Source organism: Pocillopora damicornis, chromosome 1 (genome assembly GCF_964200805.1).
Source record: "Pocillopora damicornis chromosome 1, jaPocDami1.2, whole genome shotgun sequence".
NCBI lineage: Eukaryota > Metazoa > Cnidaria > Anthozoa > Scleractinia > Pocilloporidae > Pocillopora > Pocillopora damicornis.
Window position 1 is genome coordinate 34,584,204 of NC_142670.1, and position 16,131 is coordinate 34,600,334.

General features: G+C 38.8%; 1 protein-coding gene across 1 annotated transcript; it reads left to right on the forward strand.

Annotated features, from left to right (window-relative positions):
* The first annotated feature begins 4 nt into the window (after positions 1–4).
* On the forward strand, positions 5–14,848 carry LOC113686846 (uncharacterized). Its single transcript, XM_089202551.1, has 11 exons — positions 5–2,435; positions 3,893–5,526; positions 6,105–6,153; positions 6,326–6,485; positions 7,178–7,524; positions 8,072–8,298; positions 8,843–9,150; positions 9,732–10,061; positions 11,374–11,530; positions 12,211–12,499; positions 13,294–14,848. The coding sequence occupies exons 1-11, from the start codon at positions 788–790 to the stop codon at positions 13,620–13,622; spliced, it is 5,478 nt and encodes a 1,825-aa protein (XP_089058677.1). The 5' UTR covers positions 5–787; the 3' UTR covers positions 13,623–14,848.
* The last annotated feature ends 1,283 nt before the right edge of the window (positions 14,849–16,131 follow it).

Consider the following 16,131-nt stretch of genomic DNA (forward strand, 5'->3'; position numbering starts at 1 on the left):
TCATCAATTTTGCTCGATCTGCAAGATCCTGCGTCCAATGTAATTGAGCCTGCTATTAGCTTATGTATCGCTTGCGGTCAGCAGCTACAAACTCGTCGTTTCTCCTCTTTCCTCCAATCTTGACTACACTCTAAGCTTCAGTGTTCGCAAAGCCTAGTTTTCGTGCCATCGGATAACTCTCTCGGGGATTATATCCCTGGAGCAACAGAAGAGCGTTTTAAATTTGAGTCGGCTCTTTTGGTAAAAATAATAATCATAACAAGCATCTTGGGAACGCCTCGGTTCAATTCCTCCCTATAAGAGGAAGTGGAGTCAGGACAATGATTAAAAACAGGTTTTAACATCAATGTATCTTTCAAGTTGGTGGTTTAAAAGAGTAGAAAAAAGAATTAAAAAGGCAGTCGACGTTAGTTTTACACCCAGTTTGAGATGAATACGCCAGAGCAAGCTTAAAGTTTGTGCTAAGCCGCACGGGAACAGACCAGGGGAAGTTTTGATTACGGTGCGTCCCGTGTTATTCAGATCTTTCCTAAGTAAATGATGGCCTAGTTATCGTAGCACAAAAGTGAAATGTATGATATAAGTTTACAAAAAAAAAAAAAAGGAATAAATGGGTGAATAAATCAAGGTTTAAAAGACCAAAAGAGATTGACCTACCGAGCCTGAATGGTTGTACTTACTTAAATTTTGGGGTATGCGTGATGAGATCGCGTGACTTGTCACTGTACACGCGTGGGGACATACGGAGCGGTCAGCAGTATCGTGGTTGAAAAAAAAGTTATCAAAGATGGCGGCAGTTGGTATCGAAAGTGCGCCAGGTTTACAACAACTTTTCAAAGACATTTCTCCAAAATTTAAAGCTGTAGAATCAGAAAGTATCGTGAAAACTTTAAAAAAGAATTATGGAGGGAAATTTGATCTGCTGGATAGTCACGATCTGATGAAATGTTTTCAACTTCTTGAAAAGCACGGCTATGTGTCTGACAACAAACTTAACCTAATCGAAGACTTCGTTGCTACAAAATCTGACCAGGAGAAGCTCATTAAGAAAGATATAGATCGTTTCAAGGCCTCACGTTTGGGTAAAGGTGATCCAGAGAAGGAGTTAGAAGGACGGAGTGAAGAAATCAAAATAATTAACAAAAAACTGGAATCGAAAGACACCGGAGTACTAAACTTGTTTGGGTCGTCTGGTGTAGGAAAGACAAAGCTTGCCATTGAAGTTTGCTCACAGTGGCGAGGGAATTATCGTGTTTTTGATTTACGAGAAGCAAAGGATATGAAAGCGATCTATTACAACATGCTGTATTCTCTCGAACTAGTAATCCCAGTTGGTCGTGTTGATCAAAATTATGTTGTTACCAAAGTTCTAGAGAAGGTTGAAGAGTTTAAAGGTGAGAAAGATGCCGTTCTATTTATGCTGGACAATGTAGACCTCTTTACCGCAGGAAAAGGTAAAGAAGGGAAAAACTTGAAAACGGCTTTTATGGAATTTTTGGCAAAGCTCTCAGAAAGCAAAGGAGAACAATCTCCTTTAAAGCTGCTTCTTACCTCTAAGACTGAGTTAAGAGGTCCCAAAAGGATGGATGATTTTGAAGTGGGTTCGCTAGAGAGGATTTCTTCAGAGAAACTAATTTTTCCTAAGGGATTGACCAATGTTAAACGAGAGCAGAAGGATAATTTAATGAGCATCACTAAAGGATTCCCTCTATTTCTAAAAGGACTAGGAGCTATTATGCGACAAGAACGAAAATCTCCAGAAGAACTTATTGCAGAAATTGTGCGTGCTCTAAAAAAAATGAAAGTGGAGCTGGATGTGAGTGGAAAGCTTGCTGGTTTTGATGAAGAAGGAGTGGATATCAATCAGATGTCAGCAGTCAGTTTAATGTTTGAGACACTTTCCACAGAAAGGTTAAAGTTATCTGCAGTAGTGGTTTCCTTGTTTCATGGGCCTTTCTCTGTGGCAACAGCTGCCAAAGTTCTTGATGTTGACCCCTCAGAGGCCACTGTTCAACTAGAGGGTCTTGTAGCCAGCCAAATAATTTCTGTTGTTGATGAAGAAGCAAAAGAAAGGAAGTATGATATTCACCCTCTCTTATGGAAGTATGCTGACAGTATCAAGAATCATGAAGATTTTCTTGCTCCTTACATGGAGGCAAAAGCACGCTTTTATGAACTTTTTATGTCCAGGATGGAGAAAATTGCCAAACTGATTGAGCCAGAATATGTCAGAGCATTCCACTTGTTTGAGAAAGACAGAGGAAACTATGAGTTTACTGTTGAGGTCTCCTTACAACCAGAGTATTTCATTGTTCGAGGTGAATTCCATGAGATTGCTTTGATTGCATCTCTTTTCACTGCAATGCTGAATCATAAAAAAATAATCAAGGTGTTTCATTCCTGGGCTGAGATGTGTGAAGATGATGGAAAAACAGGTGAGGGGCAGTGAAACTTTTCATGTGATATCGATATTGTCCAAATCTCATATTTAGCTTAACCTCATTGTCTGGGGAGACATGGAAGATGTTTCTTTGAAACAGCTTACATGTAGTTTTAACTTATTGCAATAGTTACCTTATTTTATTATATGGCAAGATAGTCCTGAGGTAAATCTGAGTATTCTGATTGGATCTTAATTGGTTGAGATTTTGCCATATGGACCATTTCTTCAGAAACAGTTATAAGCCATGTATTTTTATTTGCAAAGGCATTAAACTCAAAATAAAAAAGTTTGGTCCAAGTTCTGTATAATAAATTACCTACAGTACTGACCTTGCTTGCTTGCTTGAGCCATACTGGTCAACATTGTTCCCTGTCATTTAAGTACAGAAGGAGCTATGCTCGGTCCATACCGTCAATACTGGCCAATATACCTCAGTATGGCCCTTATGCTCAGTTAGTATGAAGTTATTATCTCTTTTGTAATTAGAGGCAGTATTATTCTCTCATGGGAATTCCTGTCATATAAACACCTTTCTATATATTTTTGCTTTTGTCTGAACCCCATCATCAGCTCTCCTGTCAATCATTAAACCCCATGTTCTTAAGTTTAGACATTCAGTTTATCATATAACCTTGTGGCTTTCTGCCATCTATGATGGTTAATGTAATGACACATGGCCGTTTAAACTGTTATTGCAGTTTGGCAATTGGAACAGTGGAGGAGGTCTATATGCAAGTAATTAAAATTTGACAGAGCCACTTTTGGATTACATAATGTGCACAATTATCCCACCAAAATGTCAGACTTGACCTATCTGGAATAGCTAACTAGATTTTGGTGCTAAAGCTATGAGTCGCTGAAATTTGAGTGACTACCTTATTTTATACCTTGCAAACCAAACTCAAGAAAAATCTTTAGTGAGGAGGCTATCCAGGTTCTGATGAGCTTTAATCTGATATATTGAATAAGGTGGCTCTGTCATGGCACTTGCAGATATTTTATGTCTCAGTCTTTTGTTACTTGTACTTTGCTGTTGATACAGTCAATTGGAATTTTTGTATTGTGCAGCTCTGGGGTAATTTTGCCACTAATTTTTAAGCCAGCCTGCACTGTGCAATCAGCCAAGCTGAAATTATTCACCAATTTACTCCCAGAAGTCCTATTACCATCACTTATGTAATTCCACAAGGGAACTGGGGAGAAGCTACTTAGGAGGGGCTCTGAGGATAAGACAGATAACAAAAATAGTAAAAAAAGAAAGAAAAAAAGAAAGAAAGAAAGAAAAACAAAAAAAGTGAAATTTTAAACCACTTCTTGGGGAACTGTTATTGAAAACAAAAAAAGATATGTCTTGTGATAATTAATTTACACTTTGTCATTTATAGATACTGAGCACACTTCATCAGCAGTGATATCTGTTTATTAGTTTGATTCTTCATCTTTGTATAGGTTCTCTTTGCCGAGCGCAGTTAAAGTCCTGGGAAGCCAGGGAAGTTTCAGATGTTGATGGAACAGAGAGAGGATTTGAAACATTGAGGGAAGCTCTGAATTCACTGGAGAAAGTTGAAGATCAAAGTAGTGAATCCTTTATGCTCACCAAGGGGCTTTACTTGCACACTGAAGGTGAAATCCTTTGGAGAAACAGAGACTATAAAAAAGCACTGGCAAGTCTGGAGTTGTCCTTAACTTTCTCTGAACCACTGCTAAAGGAGCATACTGATCTTGCAAGGTGCTACAATGCTATTGGAAACAGCTTTTTTCATCTGGATCAGCCCAGGAAAGCACTTGAGTTCTATGAAAAAGCCTACAAAATGCAAGAGAAATTAGGATCAGAGAATCACTTTGACATGCCAATGTACAAGAATCAGATTGGAACTGCGTATGAAGGCCTTAAAGATTATGAAAAGGCGGTTCAATGGTACAGAGATGCACTAAGTCTTCTGGAGGACCTTAAACTTTTAGGTGATTTGGACGAGGCACTCTTCTCAAGAAATCTTGCTAATGCACTCATGTTTCAAGACAAATATAAAGAGGCAATTGAACCTTCAGAGAGGGCTTACAACATAAGGATGAAGCTTCTCGGAAATCACCCACAGACTGTGCGCAGCATTTTTCAACGAGGGGTCCTTCAGGCCAATCTTAAACACCCAAAAGAAGCTTTGAAGCTGTTTCTTGAAGCATGGGAGATGGAAAAGTCACTTGATGCAGGAAACCATAGTGAAGTGTGGCGAAAGATTATCACAGGTGTGGAAGATATGTGTGGTTGGACACTCAGTTTTCTACGGAAGAGGTCATTTAGGAACGAGGCTTTCAAGTTTTGTCAACGTTTCTGGGAAGAACAGAAAGCTTCTCAACAATTCACTTTCAATATGTTTAACAAAGGCATCGTTGATGCTCTGAATGATCTTGCTCATGACAAAAAAGACAAAGCTGTAGTACAAAAGGAACAGTTTTGGTTCTACGAGGCGAGGTGCAATGCCAACGAGAGAGAGTTTCAAGAGAAGTTTCATTCGGAAACTGATAATGATGCTCTCTGTGTCATGCTGAGTGAGAGGGAAAATCTCTTGGATGACACAGTGGTGCTCTGTTCTCGACTTAAGGAACGCGAGAAGGTGAGGAAATACAAAATGGACAAGGTGGCTTTGTATAAAATGTGTCTGGTGAGAGTGGATTTCCTTGGAAACAAAGAGGACAGGTCGGACAAAGCGTCATTGAAAATGAAGGTAGAAAATCTTTACAAAGAGACAGGACAAAAAGGAATGATCGTGAAATTTCGAGAGACATTGTTGGATTTGTGGCAAAAGCAGTGGGAAGAAGGAAAAAGTAACGAAAAAACAGAGAAGATCGGCTTGGAAAGGGAGAGAACAATCGAGGGAATTCTCAATCTGTGCCTGGAACTCAAAAAAGTAAATATGTACAGACGGTATGGACAAGAAGCATTGAGCTTTTATGAGGAGATATGGGAGATAAAACATGCCAAGATGAAGGACCGTGAAATGAAGAAGTTTCTTCGTAAACTCAAGGAGTTAGCATCGTCCATTGAAGATTACACGAGCGAGAAGTTCTACAAAATTGCATTACAGGTAAGATCACGCTTATTTATCAACAAAAGTAAACGTCGAGCCTGTCTGTTATGCAAGCAGCTTTTTGTATCAGCTGTTCTCTCTTCACTTTACACACATGACGTAACTCTTTTACTTCCAAGATCTTATTAGTGATTCTCCTTACTTTCTACCAAACAATTCTTATGATGTTATTTTGGATAATTTGGTTTTGGATCAACTTGTAATATCCTTATGGATATTTTTCTTAATTCTCACAACTTTTTTGCTTGGTATTGCATTGGTATTGTAAGGAGAACTTCTGTCTTGGTCACTTTTGGGAGGAAAAGGGCTAATCCCATCATTTAATGTATGTTTTTGTTCTGTTTTTCTCTGTTTTCTGTTCTGATTTGATGCAGTTACCACTGGCGACAAATCCTCATTGTTGGACACTGATATTGCAAACAGATGAGCTTGTACATTTATCGGGATATATAAGTAAACATGAACTTTTTTGATTCATGATTTATCGCGGCAAACAGGTCCACGAATTCTCATTAAAATTTCAGATACATGTAGTTTCTAAGCTTCTGTCTTCAACTGTTGTGTTTTATTTCCAGGCGCTGAATGAAACTGGGAGACATCCAGGAGCCAAATTAAGGCCAAGAGGTACTAAAATTATGTAGAATTTTGAATTTTCGCGAACTCGAACATCTGAAAGAGAAATATTATGATGGTTCATGCTGTCAAAGATCCAGACTTCCTTCTTGCCTGGTTTTTAATTTCCATGGCTTTACTTATAGCATGTTGCCTTCTCCTGACCTTTCTATCTTCTCCTTAGCTGCACAGACTTCTCCTACACCGAAGGAAGAGGAGATGAATAGTGAAGAAGAAGAATTGGAGATCGAAATTGGTTCAGAAGAAGAGAGTGAGGTTGGAGCTGAGGAGCAAGTAGACACAGATGAAGATGTTCAAACTGAGGACAGAACCATCATCTTCGAGTAAGTAACAGAATGTCGTTTTTCAATATCTCATCTTCGAATGATTACACAGATGATCATGGAAACGTGCTCTCTGATTGGTCGAGAATTCTCCGTATTTTGCTATAATGAACCCGCTGGAAATTATTACAATAGCGAAGAACTGAATTGAAAATAGCCGCTGTCTATCTTTTTACTATGTTTCTGGGGAAGAAAACAAACAAAAAAAATAAAAACAAATTCAGTTCCTCTGATACTTGCTCTAGGAACTTGACTGTAAGAATCATATTCCGTAAGCTTCGCGAGTAGTCTAAGTAGTGAAGTAGTCGTCCGAAACTTAACAACAAGACAGGCTCGTGTATGTTTTTATTTTATTTTGTTCCCAACCGCAAAACGTCATGCATCTCACTTTTCTCACTGCCTATCACGGAATAAATAGCGAGTAGCGTAGCCAATCAGATTTCAGTATTTGTGATAGAACAAATGTAGATTCATGTTAATGTCGAAGAATTCGACATTTTCCCGTCACCCTTCGCGAAGAATTGTTTAATGACTGATCGTCAGTTCAGTTTTGGTTACTTGAAGTCATTCTTGATTCTCCCACTGCATGATGAAAAGTATTTTTTTAACGGAAGTCTCATCACCTATTCTATCAATCAAACTCAGTCACAAGATTACCACAAATTACTTATTTATTATCTTGAATCTCACAGAGACACTGTAACAGTACGTGGTGGCCACTGGGACGCGAGGAAGGCAGCAACTCACTTGGTATTTCCACCTGGTTTTGTTGCTGAAGACACTGCGCTGACTCTTTTCAGATGGAAACCCTCCCTGTGTTCACCTCCTCTTCAGCCAAATGAAGCCGTGGTTAGTAATGTTCTTGAACTATCGGCAGAAGGCGCTGAAGGTCTTCAGTTCAAAAGAAAAGTCACTGTGGGAATTTCGCACAGCGGACCGGACCTTAGAGGATATGAAGTGGTGATAAAGAACTTGACAGACGCAGAAAGAAATGAATGGGAAGAGGCTGAAGAAACAGTCGACTTTCGATCTGTATCAGGTAGAGGCTGGCTTTTATCGTCGATTTACTACACATTAGGTCTCATTTGAAAATGTCTGCTTGTTGATTTCTTAACTTGTATTTTCCAAGAATTTATAGTTCATGTTTTGATGCTTCTGCATTGTCAAAAACCCCCTTCACTCAAACAGTATAAAAATTGGCTCTCTCAAAATGGTCCGTATGGCTTTGAAATGAACAATAACACTAAACCAAGGTTTTTCCTTTTGTTTGTTTTTTTTTTGTTCCGTGTTGTTGTGTTTAGTGTTTTTCTACTTGAATTTAATATGAACACGATCCACCGAATAGATAACTTGCGCAACAAACATTTCTTAGTTTGATGATTTATCATTCTAACATTACTTACACAGTACAAAGCTTCCAACAATAACACCATAATATACATACTAGAGAGGAGTGTCGACCTACCAAGTCACAAATGGAAAATAAACGAGCCGAAAACGACGAAGTTTCAAGGCGTTATCAAGTGCAGTGACCCTCATTTAAACTGGTAACTTGTTCTAAATTTTCATCCTTGACTTATTTTCAGATCTGCAGATGGCTTATCGCGATGATTTTCCTGATTATTGCCTTCCTGTTGCTGAGACTAAAATTACCCAGTGTTCCACATTTGCAGTGGTTTGCCGTCTCAAGGCCCACAAGTTCACCATAACCTCGCAACCGTCCACCCTTTCATTACCAGGCTTCCCATTGGTCAAAGTGCACTTTCCCTCAAACGCAGTTTCCGCCTCAGAAGAATTGCACGTGACTGTCACAGTAAGTATCTGATTGCGCAAAACAATTACGGCTAGTTACATGGTTCTTTGAGTTGGGCAAAAAATATTTTTTGTGGTTCTTTGAGTCAAGCAAAAAAGTGTTTTTTAGTTCGTTTTCTTTTTCCAGTTATTAAATTGGTTAAGCCCAAAATTGTTCTTTTTTTCTGTTGCTATATATAAACAGTAGCCTTCATTTGGCGCGAAAACGTGCACGGATATTTGTCCGCGGACATTATCTGTTCCGAGATGCGACCAAGAGCGAAGTTCGAGAAAAACAGTGAGGAAAACTTCTCTTACCACTCAATGCATGGCAACGTGAAGTCTTAAATAAATGGATATTTCATATGATTAATATTAGTTCTGAAGAGGGGCTAACGCTCGAAAAGTCAGCTCAAGATCTCTTTATAGTGGGCAATTTACATCAGCAACTCAGTTGATAAAAACAAATTATCTTGTTTTAGAAATGGATTTTACGCTGGCCACAATTTAGTGTTGGCTCGCTTTCTCGTCCAACTGACTGAATTTCGTTTCTCCATTGCTTGTAGATACAAGAATTTCGCAGCAGAGAGTTAAGAAATAAGGAGATGTTGGCCGGCCCGATACTCAGTGTTCTGTGCAGTAAGGAGGTGGAGTTCCAGGAACCAGTCACTGTACAGCTGCCGTTATCCTTAAGAGACACGGATCAGGCTGCTGAGTTATTGGGTATTCCTGATCTGTCATTAGTCCGTGCCCGAGTCTTGTTGCAACCATCTGATGGAACAGAACGAGAATGGACCGAAATTACAGATGTTCTTGATTCCCCCCCTTGGCTGGAGGGGAATACCATCAAATTCAGTGTGAAGCACTTCTCGAGGTATGCCAAAGTAACTGCTTTCAAATTTTTAGATGTTTTATGAGTGCTTTGCGTCTCTACTGGAGCAATATTTGAAAAACCTCAACTCGGAACAAAAATAACTGGAAGCAAAACAAAGCGTAGGGAATCAAGGTAGATCGGGTTGAAATTAGCACGACAATATCGGGGAACATACAGCTGATGTTTATTTAAAGCGTGAATTATTTTCTTGCGATACACCTGCATCCCAATCTTATTTGATTTACTTGCAAGTAGATTAAAAGCATCTCTAGAAAGAATATTAGATTTCAAACATCAACTTACCTATGTAAATTCGCCTCACTCGTCAATCAGGGGTCGAAATTTTGTTCGCACCGTCTTCAAATGATTCACATCTTGCGCTTTGTAAAACCACGAGCTCTGCTTTTGCTTCTGTTGTATTTTGCTTGATTTTGTCATCGATAATATTAATATTATTATTACTATTATCATTATCAGTATCGTTATATAGTTTTTGAAAGGCAAGGGGATTATTTTATGTTTTAAGCTCAAGCTAGTTGCAGGAAGGAGGTAATTCTGGTGTTGCTTTTGTTTCGTTTCAGACTTTGGGGCTGGATAGATTGGTGCGTTAAACCAGTTGTGTCACCAATAATCAAATACGCGCGTAGCTTTAACACAGAAGATGTGCCCCAAGTGGCAGTTTTTACAGCTTGTCTTCCAGCAAATACCAGCTTAGGTTCTACAAAAATGCTGCGTGTGATTTGCAGTTCAAGTAACGCGACACGGAAGTACATTAAAGATGAAGAGGAATTCTTGTTGGAAGAAGAAAATGCATGGGATTACATGGCACCTCACGACGTGGCTTATGTGTTTTTTTCAGGGAGCGTGGTTCAGCCGGCCGAGGTCGCGGATTTAGAAGACTTTTTTGTCAGGTAACACTTCGGTAGGCATTTGTCGATACCTAGAACATCTAGTTTGATCTGAAATAACAAAATATTGATTAACAAGAAATGTGAAATTTTTGTGACCATGATGGTGGGTGAGTCACCTTCTCTTGAGGTAATTTGAACATAGTCAGTACTCGCAAATTCATCTGGTCGAGTGGCTGTTTGTCCATCAGATGTTAGAAATTTAAGATGCAGCATACAATGCTAGTCGAGGACCATATCAAAAAATATTTTCAGACCAAGTCTTAGAATGATTGCAGAGTGTTTGGATATTTTTGCGTGAAGTTCCAAAAAGTGTTTGTACTTTCGGAGAAGTTTCATGGATTAAATGTGGTTGATCATTACTTTTTTATTATAATAATATGCATGAAAAAATTAAGCGCTCCTGATTGGCTGAAAACGAGTGCATCATCATGTAACACGAATGAAGATTGCAACTAGCGCGTGCACGGTTTCAAATTTCGTTTGTCGTGTCTCTGTGATGTTTTTTCATGTACATTATTATCAAGTAATAACATGTTTTATCTTGCAATTTGGTGTAATAGGCACTTGTACATTTTTCAAAGACTACAAATTGCAATTGCTTTACGGGCTCGTGCAATTTTGTTGTCTGTACAAAATTTAATCGTGGTTATTAACACCAAATTGCACTCGAAATAATTTTATTACCCATACTTAAAATAGATTTCAGTTTCACAAGAGAAATTTTCAAAGCCATGTTTCGGTGTGACTCATGCCATCAGCGTTGTAATGTTTTGACACGTTACATGCAAATACGTTATAATTTTAAATCAAATGGAATGTTTGAAACTAGAACCGTTACAATAGTTGAAGTACACAATAGCAAGCACGAATGTAATACTTGAAAAGTAAATCTATGTGGACAAAAAATTACAATTGCATCTGAACATTCAGCTGTGGTTGCAAGCGGCCAATGTACTATGCCTCCTTGTGAATCTGAAATTTTTTTCAGTTATACTACCATTATGACGAAGTTGCGCGGAGAAGTGTTAGTTGTAAGAACTTGATAATCAAATGATTTTTCGCAGCTGCGATTTGGCAGAGCAATATCAATGCTCGAATCATGACGGTCATGTAACGAAGGTACCGCCTTAGCTATTGCACAGCTTTTAGCCTTTATTTTTCAACATTGCTCCAAATGGCCCACAATTTCATGACCTACTTCCTTTAGCGAACTTCACTCTAGCGAGAACTTAGGAAAAATTTTGATAACTTTAGAAGACGATTATCCCTAATCTTCTTTATACGTTAAGACTTTTTCCTCCATGCCTTGCAGATTTGAAAAAGATGATTCCTTTAAGAGGAGTTTGAGGGTACGCGTTGTCGACAAAGGATGGCTAAAAATTGAGTTCTACAACAGCAGAGAAAAGAAGCCAGAAAATAAACTGTGCAAACTAGAAATGGACCTTCCCCCTCGAAAAAGAGACATTAAGGTAAAGGTATCATTAGGTAAAAAGCAATACTGCAAAGACGTGGTTTTGACTTCTGTCTCGAAGCAAAATAAACTGGACTAAGTCAAACGCCGTTTTTCTGACTTTGTTCTGATGGGCGGGCAGGCTGGGAGCATAGAACATCGTTGAAAGCCAACAGCAATCGTCTGCACATACCCAGGCTCTTCCCGGAAAATATATAATGCATAGCAACCAAAGTCCATTGAAAATGATCGTGAATGACTTGAAAAAGTGTTTACGACCCTAGTAAGGAACTGGAATCTGTCAGCTTGTCAGCATTTATCACGAGGGGGAAGGGGGAGTCACATCATTTTCAGGGGTAACGGAGGGGAGAAAAGTCGTCTCCAACAGAGCACAAAGGGGCACTATGTAAAGAAAATTGAATTTAGGTTAACTCCCAATCACTGGGGAAGGGTGGGGTCATATGAATATTACAGAGCCTAATGAGGGGACTAGGTAAAGTTTGTGCTGTGAAACTGCCAAAAGCGTCTGTATACCCCCTCCTCCCCCTCCCCTCCCCCTCCTCGTGATAAATCGTGCCTAGTCCATTGAAAAGTACATGAGTATTTGGAATAGAAAAGTTATTTCCTTCACGCACTGTTGGCGTTTCCCTGCCAGATAAGGGCGTTCTACTGGATAATTACACCCAATTTTTCTCGCAGAAGACTCCCGTGGAGTTTTTTGGAGTTCCTTTAGATGACAACAGCATTCTTCACCATGCTCCGTTTACGGACATCCTTGCAGAATGTCGAGGAGTGTTAGAAGAAATGAACCAGGGGAATATATGGGAAAGTCATGTTCATAGGAACGTCGACGGACAAAATCGATATAGTTTTTACAAAGACCTGGCGAGCCTACCACCAGATGACCAACAAAAATGCTTTGAAAAGATCGTTGAGTGTTTGCAAAGAAGTGAGGGAACCAATCACATCGGAGGTCACCTCTTAAAAGGTAGATCCAGTTTCGTGAGGTGCTTACCACTTCACGTTCCTCATAACAACATCAGTTCGCTCTTTTCGTTCCTTCCAACATGTTACATTCTTGCACTTTTCAGTTGCTTCGCAGAAATGCCAAATGGCACGAAGAATCCCGAGGCAGGCTTTAACCGGAAAAGGGAAAACATTTTCTAATTACTTCGGCCTCCTACTGGGGATGGGTACTTTTGATTTACAATCAGACTATACGACGTAAAGTTAAAAGTTTTTGTTTGTTGCGAAATTTCAAAGTAATGACTACACAGTGAGACTATTTCATGCAACATTATTTTGGAAGAGCATGTGTTGTTTTTGAACGAAAATGTGTGATCTTTTAGCCGAGGTTTGACTAAAACTGTCAACCGGCCCTGGAAATCGGTCATATTCCCTGAATATAATGGACAGATTTTCAGGTGAGATCTTGTCGATGCAAAAAAAAACATCAGTAATACATAATATATAATTTCACGTTGACAAAGACGCCGCCTTAACCTCGAGTGAGCCAGCAAAACGACACGGTCGGCGTACGACATAAGGTACCAGACACCATTAATCGCCGGGAGGGGGGGGAGGGTGGAGGATTTTTTTGTGGAGGATCATATGGTTTTCCGGGGGAACAGTCGTCGCCAACAGAGTAAAAGGGGGGACTATAGACAATTGACTGACAATTACCTGCTGATGACGGAAGATCGTAAAAATATTAGAGAGCCTTAGAAGGTATCAGGTGATTTGTGTTGTGAAATTCGACTAATTTATACTTTTTTTTTTCAGCTAAAGCTTTGATTCAGAAACCGCCCACTGAAGGTGTGCTTGATGTGATAGCTGAGAAATTGAGGACAGGTCCATTGTGGAAGAAACTCGCCAGAGAATTGGAAATTAAGCAGTGTGTTATTGCCAATATTCAAGAGGAAGAGGAGGATGGACAGGAGCGCTGCAGGGCAGCACTAGAAACTTGGCTTCAGAACAAAGGATCTAAGGCTACAAGTAGAGAGTTAATGTTGTGCTTAACGAACATGGGGTATGGTAATGTGAACTGGCATATAATGATCAAACTCGACCTTGTTACCAGAGATAATATACCACCGGAAGAGCGAGAATGATCGGTGATCTTTACGTTAGTTACGTTAGTAAAGACCTAGTTGAATATGAGTGCTCTTTTCCCACATCACTTTGCGAAAGAATTTGCCCCATGAAGGCGTGATATCATTGCTGAATTAAAAGGGATTTTTCGCATGAAGGCCGGGAAACACTTTTAACAAGTTCCTTCAACACCTCGTGGACATTAGGTTCGCTCGGAAAAATTTGCTCAGGGCAACTGGAGGAATTATTATCTTTCTATCTTCCACAGAATTGTTTCTCTGCAACTAGTCGGACAAGTTTAGAATAATTAGATGTTACAATAATCGTAGCCATAAATTGAGTTGCCCGAGTCGTTGCCTCTTTTTAGCGGGTTTCAAGTGAACAGACCTAGCTAAAAGATTAAACAGTTTCTTGTTCGATAAGAATGTACATATCAGGAATTTTTAACTTAATATCCTTACATTTGAGGTAACGTTTTACTTACCTCTTAATAGCCTCGTTTTCTCGGTCTGTACTGTATTTGTACGTTCGGTTTTAAATCCGTGCGGACAAAACGAGGTTCCGTAAATTACATTACGGACTGTAAAAACGCGGTTAGTAAGATATTTATTTCATCTATTGGTGCAAATAGATGGGGAACTTAGCGGCTCTTACGTAGAAATACGGCCTGCTAAATTGACCAATCATAGTGATGCAGTAATTTGCGTCACCCTTCTATTCGAGCAAGACTAAACCTTTTTTTTTTTTTTATCCTTTCTCTTCTGGCCCCCCCCCCCCCCCTCGCTCTATTTTTCGTTTTTTTTTCACAGTTTTCTATTACCTACAATTTTCATTCATCCTTTAAACCCATTCAAACGGTCATGATAGTTTATGATAGTTTTTAACTATCATGCGCGTCTAAACAAGAACTTCCATGCTTTATCATTAACTATCATCAACTGTCATGACCGTTTGAACGGGGCTTTAGGCTTTTGAACTACACATCTTAATGTATTGTGTAGAGTGATCAAAGAAAGAAATTGCTTATGTAAGAAAACTCACAATGAAGGTTATTTAATGTAGTGTATATTTAATGTAATGGTTATTTAATGTAATGTATAGAAAGTTAAGATAAATTTTTATGTTTAGAAATTGTGCTTCACGATGCAAGCTGTTCGTTTATTCATTTTACGAAAGAAAACTCACAAAGAACATATACAAATATACACAAATACACAAATACACAAATAATTTTTTCTACTAGAAAGTTTATATAATTATTTATACTTAGGACTTTTGCTACAAGATGCAAACTGTGTGTTTATTTTACTAGAGTGCACCGAGAAAAAAAAATCTGTTTTACGAAAGAAAACTCACAATCATCTCCTCAAATCATCTCGTCAAACATTGTTATAACAGGGCTAGTAAATTTGTCTCATCAAATTTAATTGCGCGAGCGTGCTTCATATTCCTATTAAGCACGCTCATGACGTCAGCAAACGTATCCCTCGAGAAAAAAATTTTCCATCGGGTTGAAAATGTTAAAAAACAATTGGTTCATACGTCAGCTGTGCGTTCATCGAGATATGAAGCACGCGAGAAGTTTGGATGAATAAAATTGTTAACTGATCCTAGCAGTACGAAGTTTGCCTGTCGTGTAGAAACATTTAAGTAACGGCTTACTTTACTGAGTCCTAACGGCCTGTTTGTATTTTACCCCACCTGGATTGAACGATCACTTAAAGTGGGACCACTCAGATAAAACTACGAATAATCTATCACGTAAAAGTTTATCCATATTTATCTTCCGAAATCAATGTTGGTAGAATTTTTGAGTGAGTCCTTTAACTTTAAGCGCTCAACTATGGCATAAAATGACTTTTTTTTATCGGGGTCACCACGTGATTCACAGGGGGTGACCGCTTAATACAAGTTTGATTGTAACAACTTTTCTGATTCAATCCTTTTAAACTTGCCATCACTATCTCCAGAACGTAAGATCTGATGATGAATGCCGACGAAGAAACATGGTTAGTCGTACGAAAACATCACGAGAAATGCCACCAAGTTTCATGAGTTTTTCTTTTCAACACCTCAAATGTTTTTAGTATTTAAGTTCTGGCTCGTGGTGTTCATCTTAGGTTTATGTTGGTCTTTCATTAATATATTCGTTTTGCTCTAAATTTTTGTCACGATGATATTGTTTACAGACTTTTGTACTAAAGTTGAGACCATAGTGCTGTATGATTTCCTTCACTGAGATATCTAATTGGTAAGAAAAATAGATGGTATGGGTGTATCCTGCGGAGAAAGTAGCTTGAACTGTGTCTCATATTTTATTGCTTAGCCAGCCATTCGAACGGTTATATGTAAGAGAAAGTCGATTTTCTGACTTGCATACACCCGTAGGCAACATCCTGGTCACTTTTTTCCTGGGAAATATCCGTTTCTGTTCGATTGGTGTAACAAGTGGGACATTCGTGACATAAATAGTCTAGTGAAGTACAATAACTAAGGAAATTATCGGACATATTGCCATCCACTCTCGCT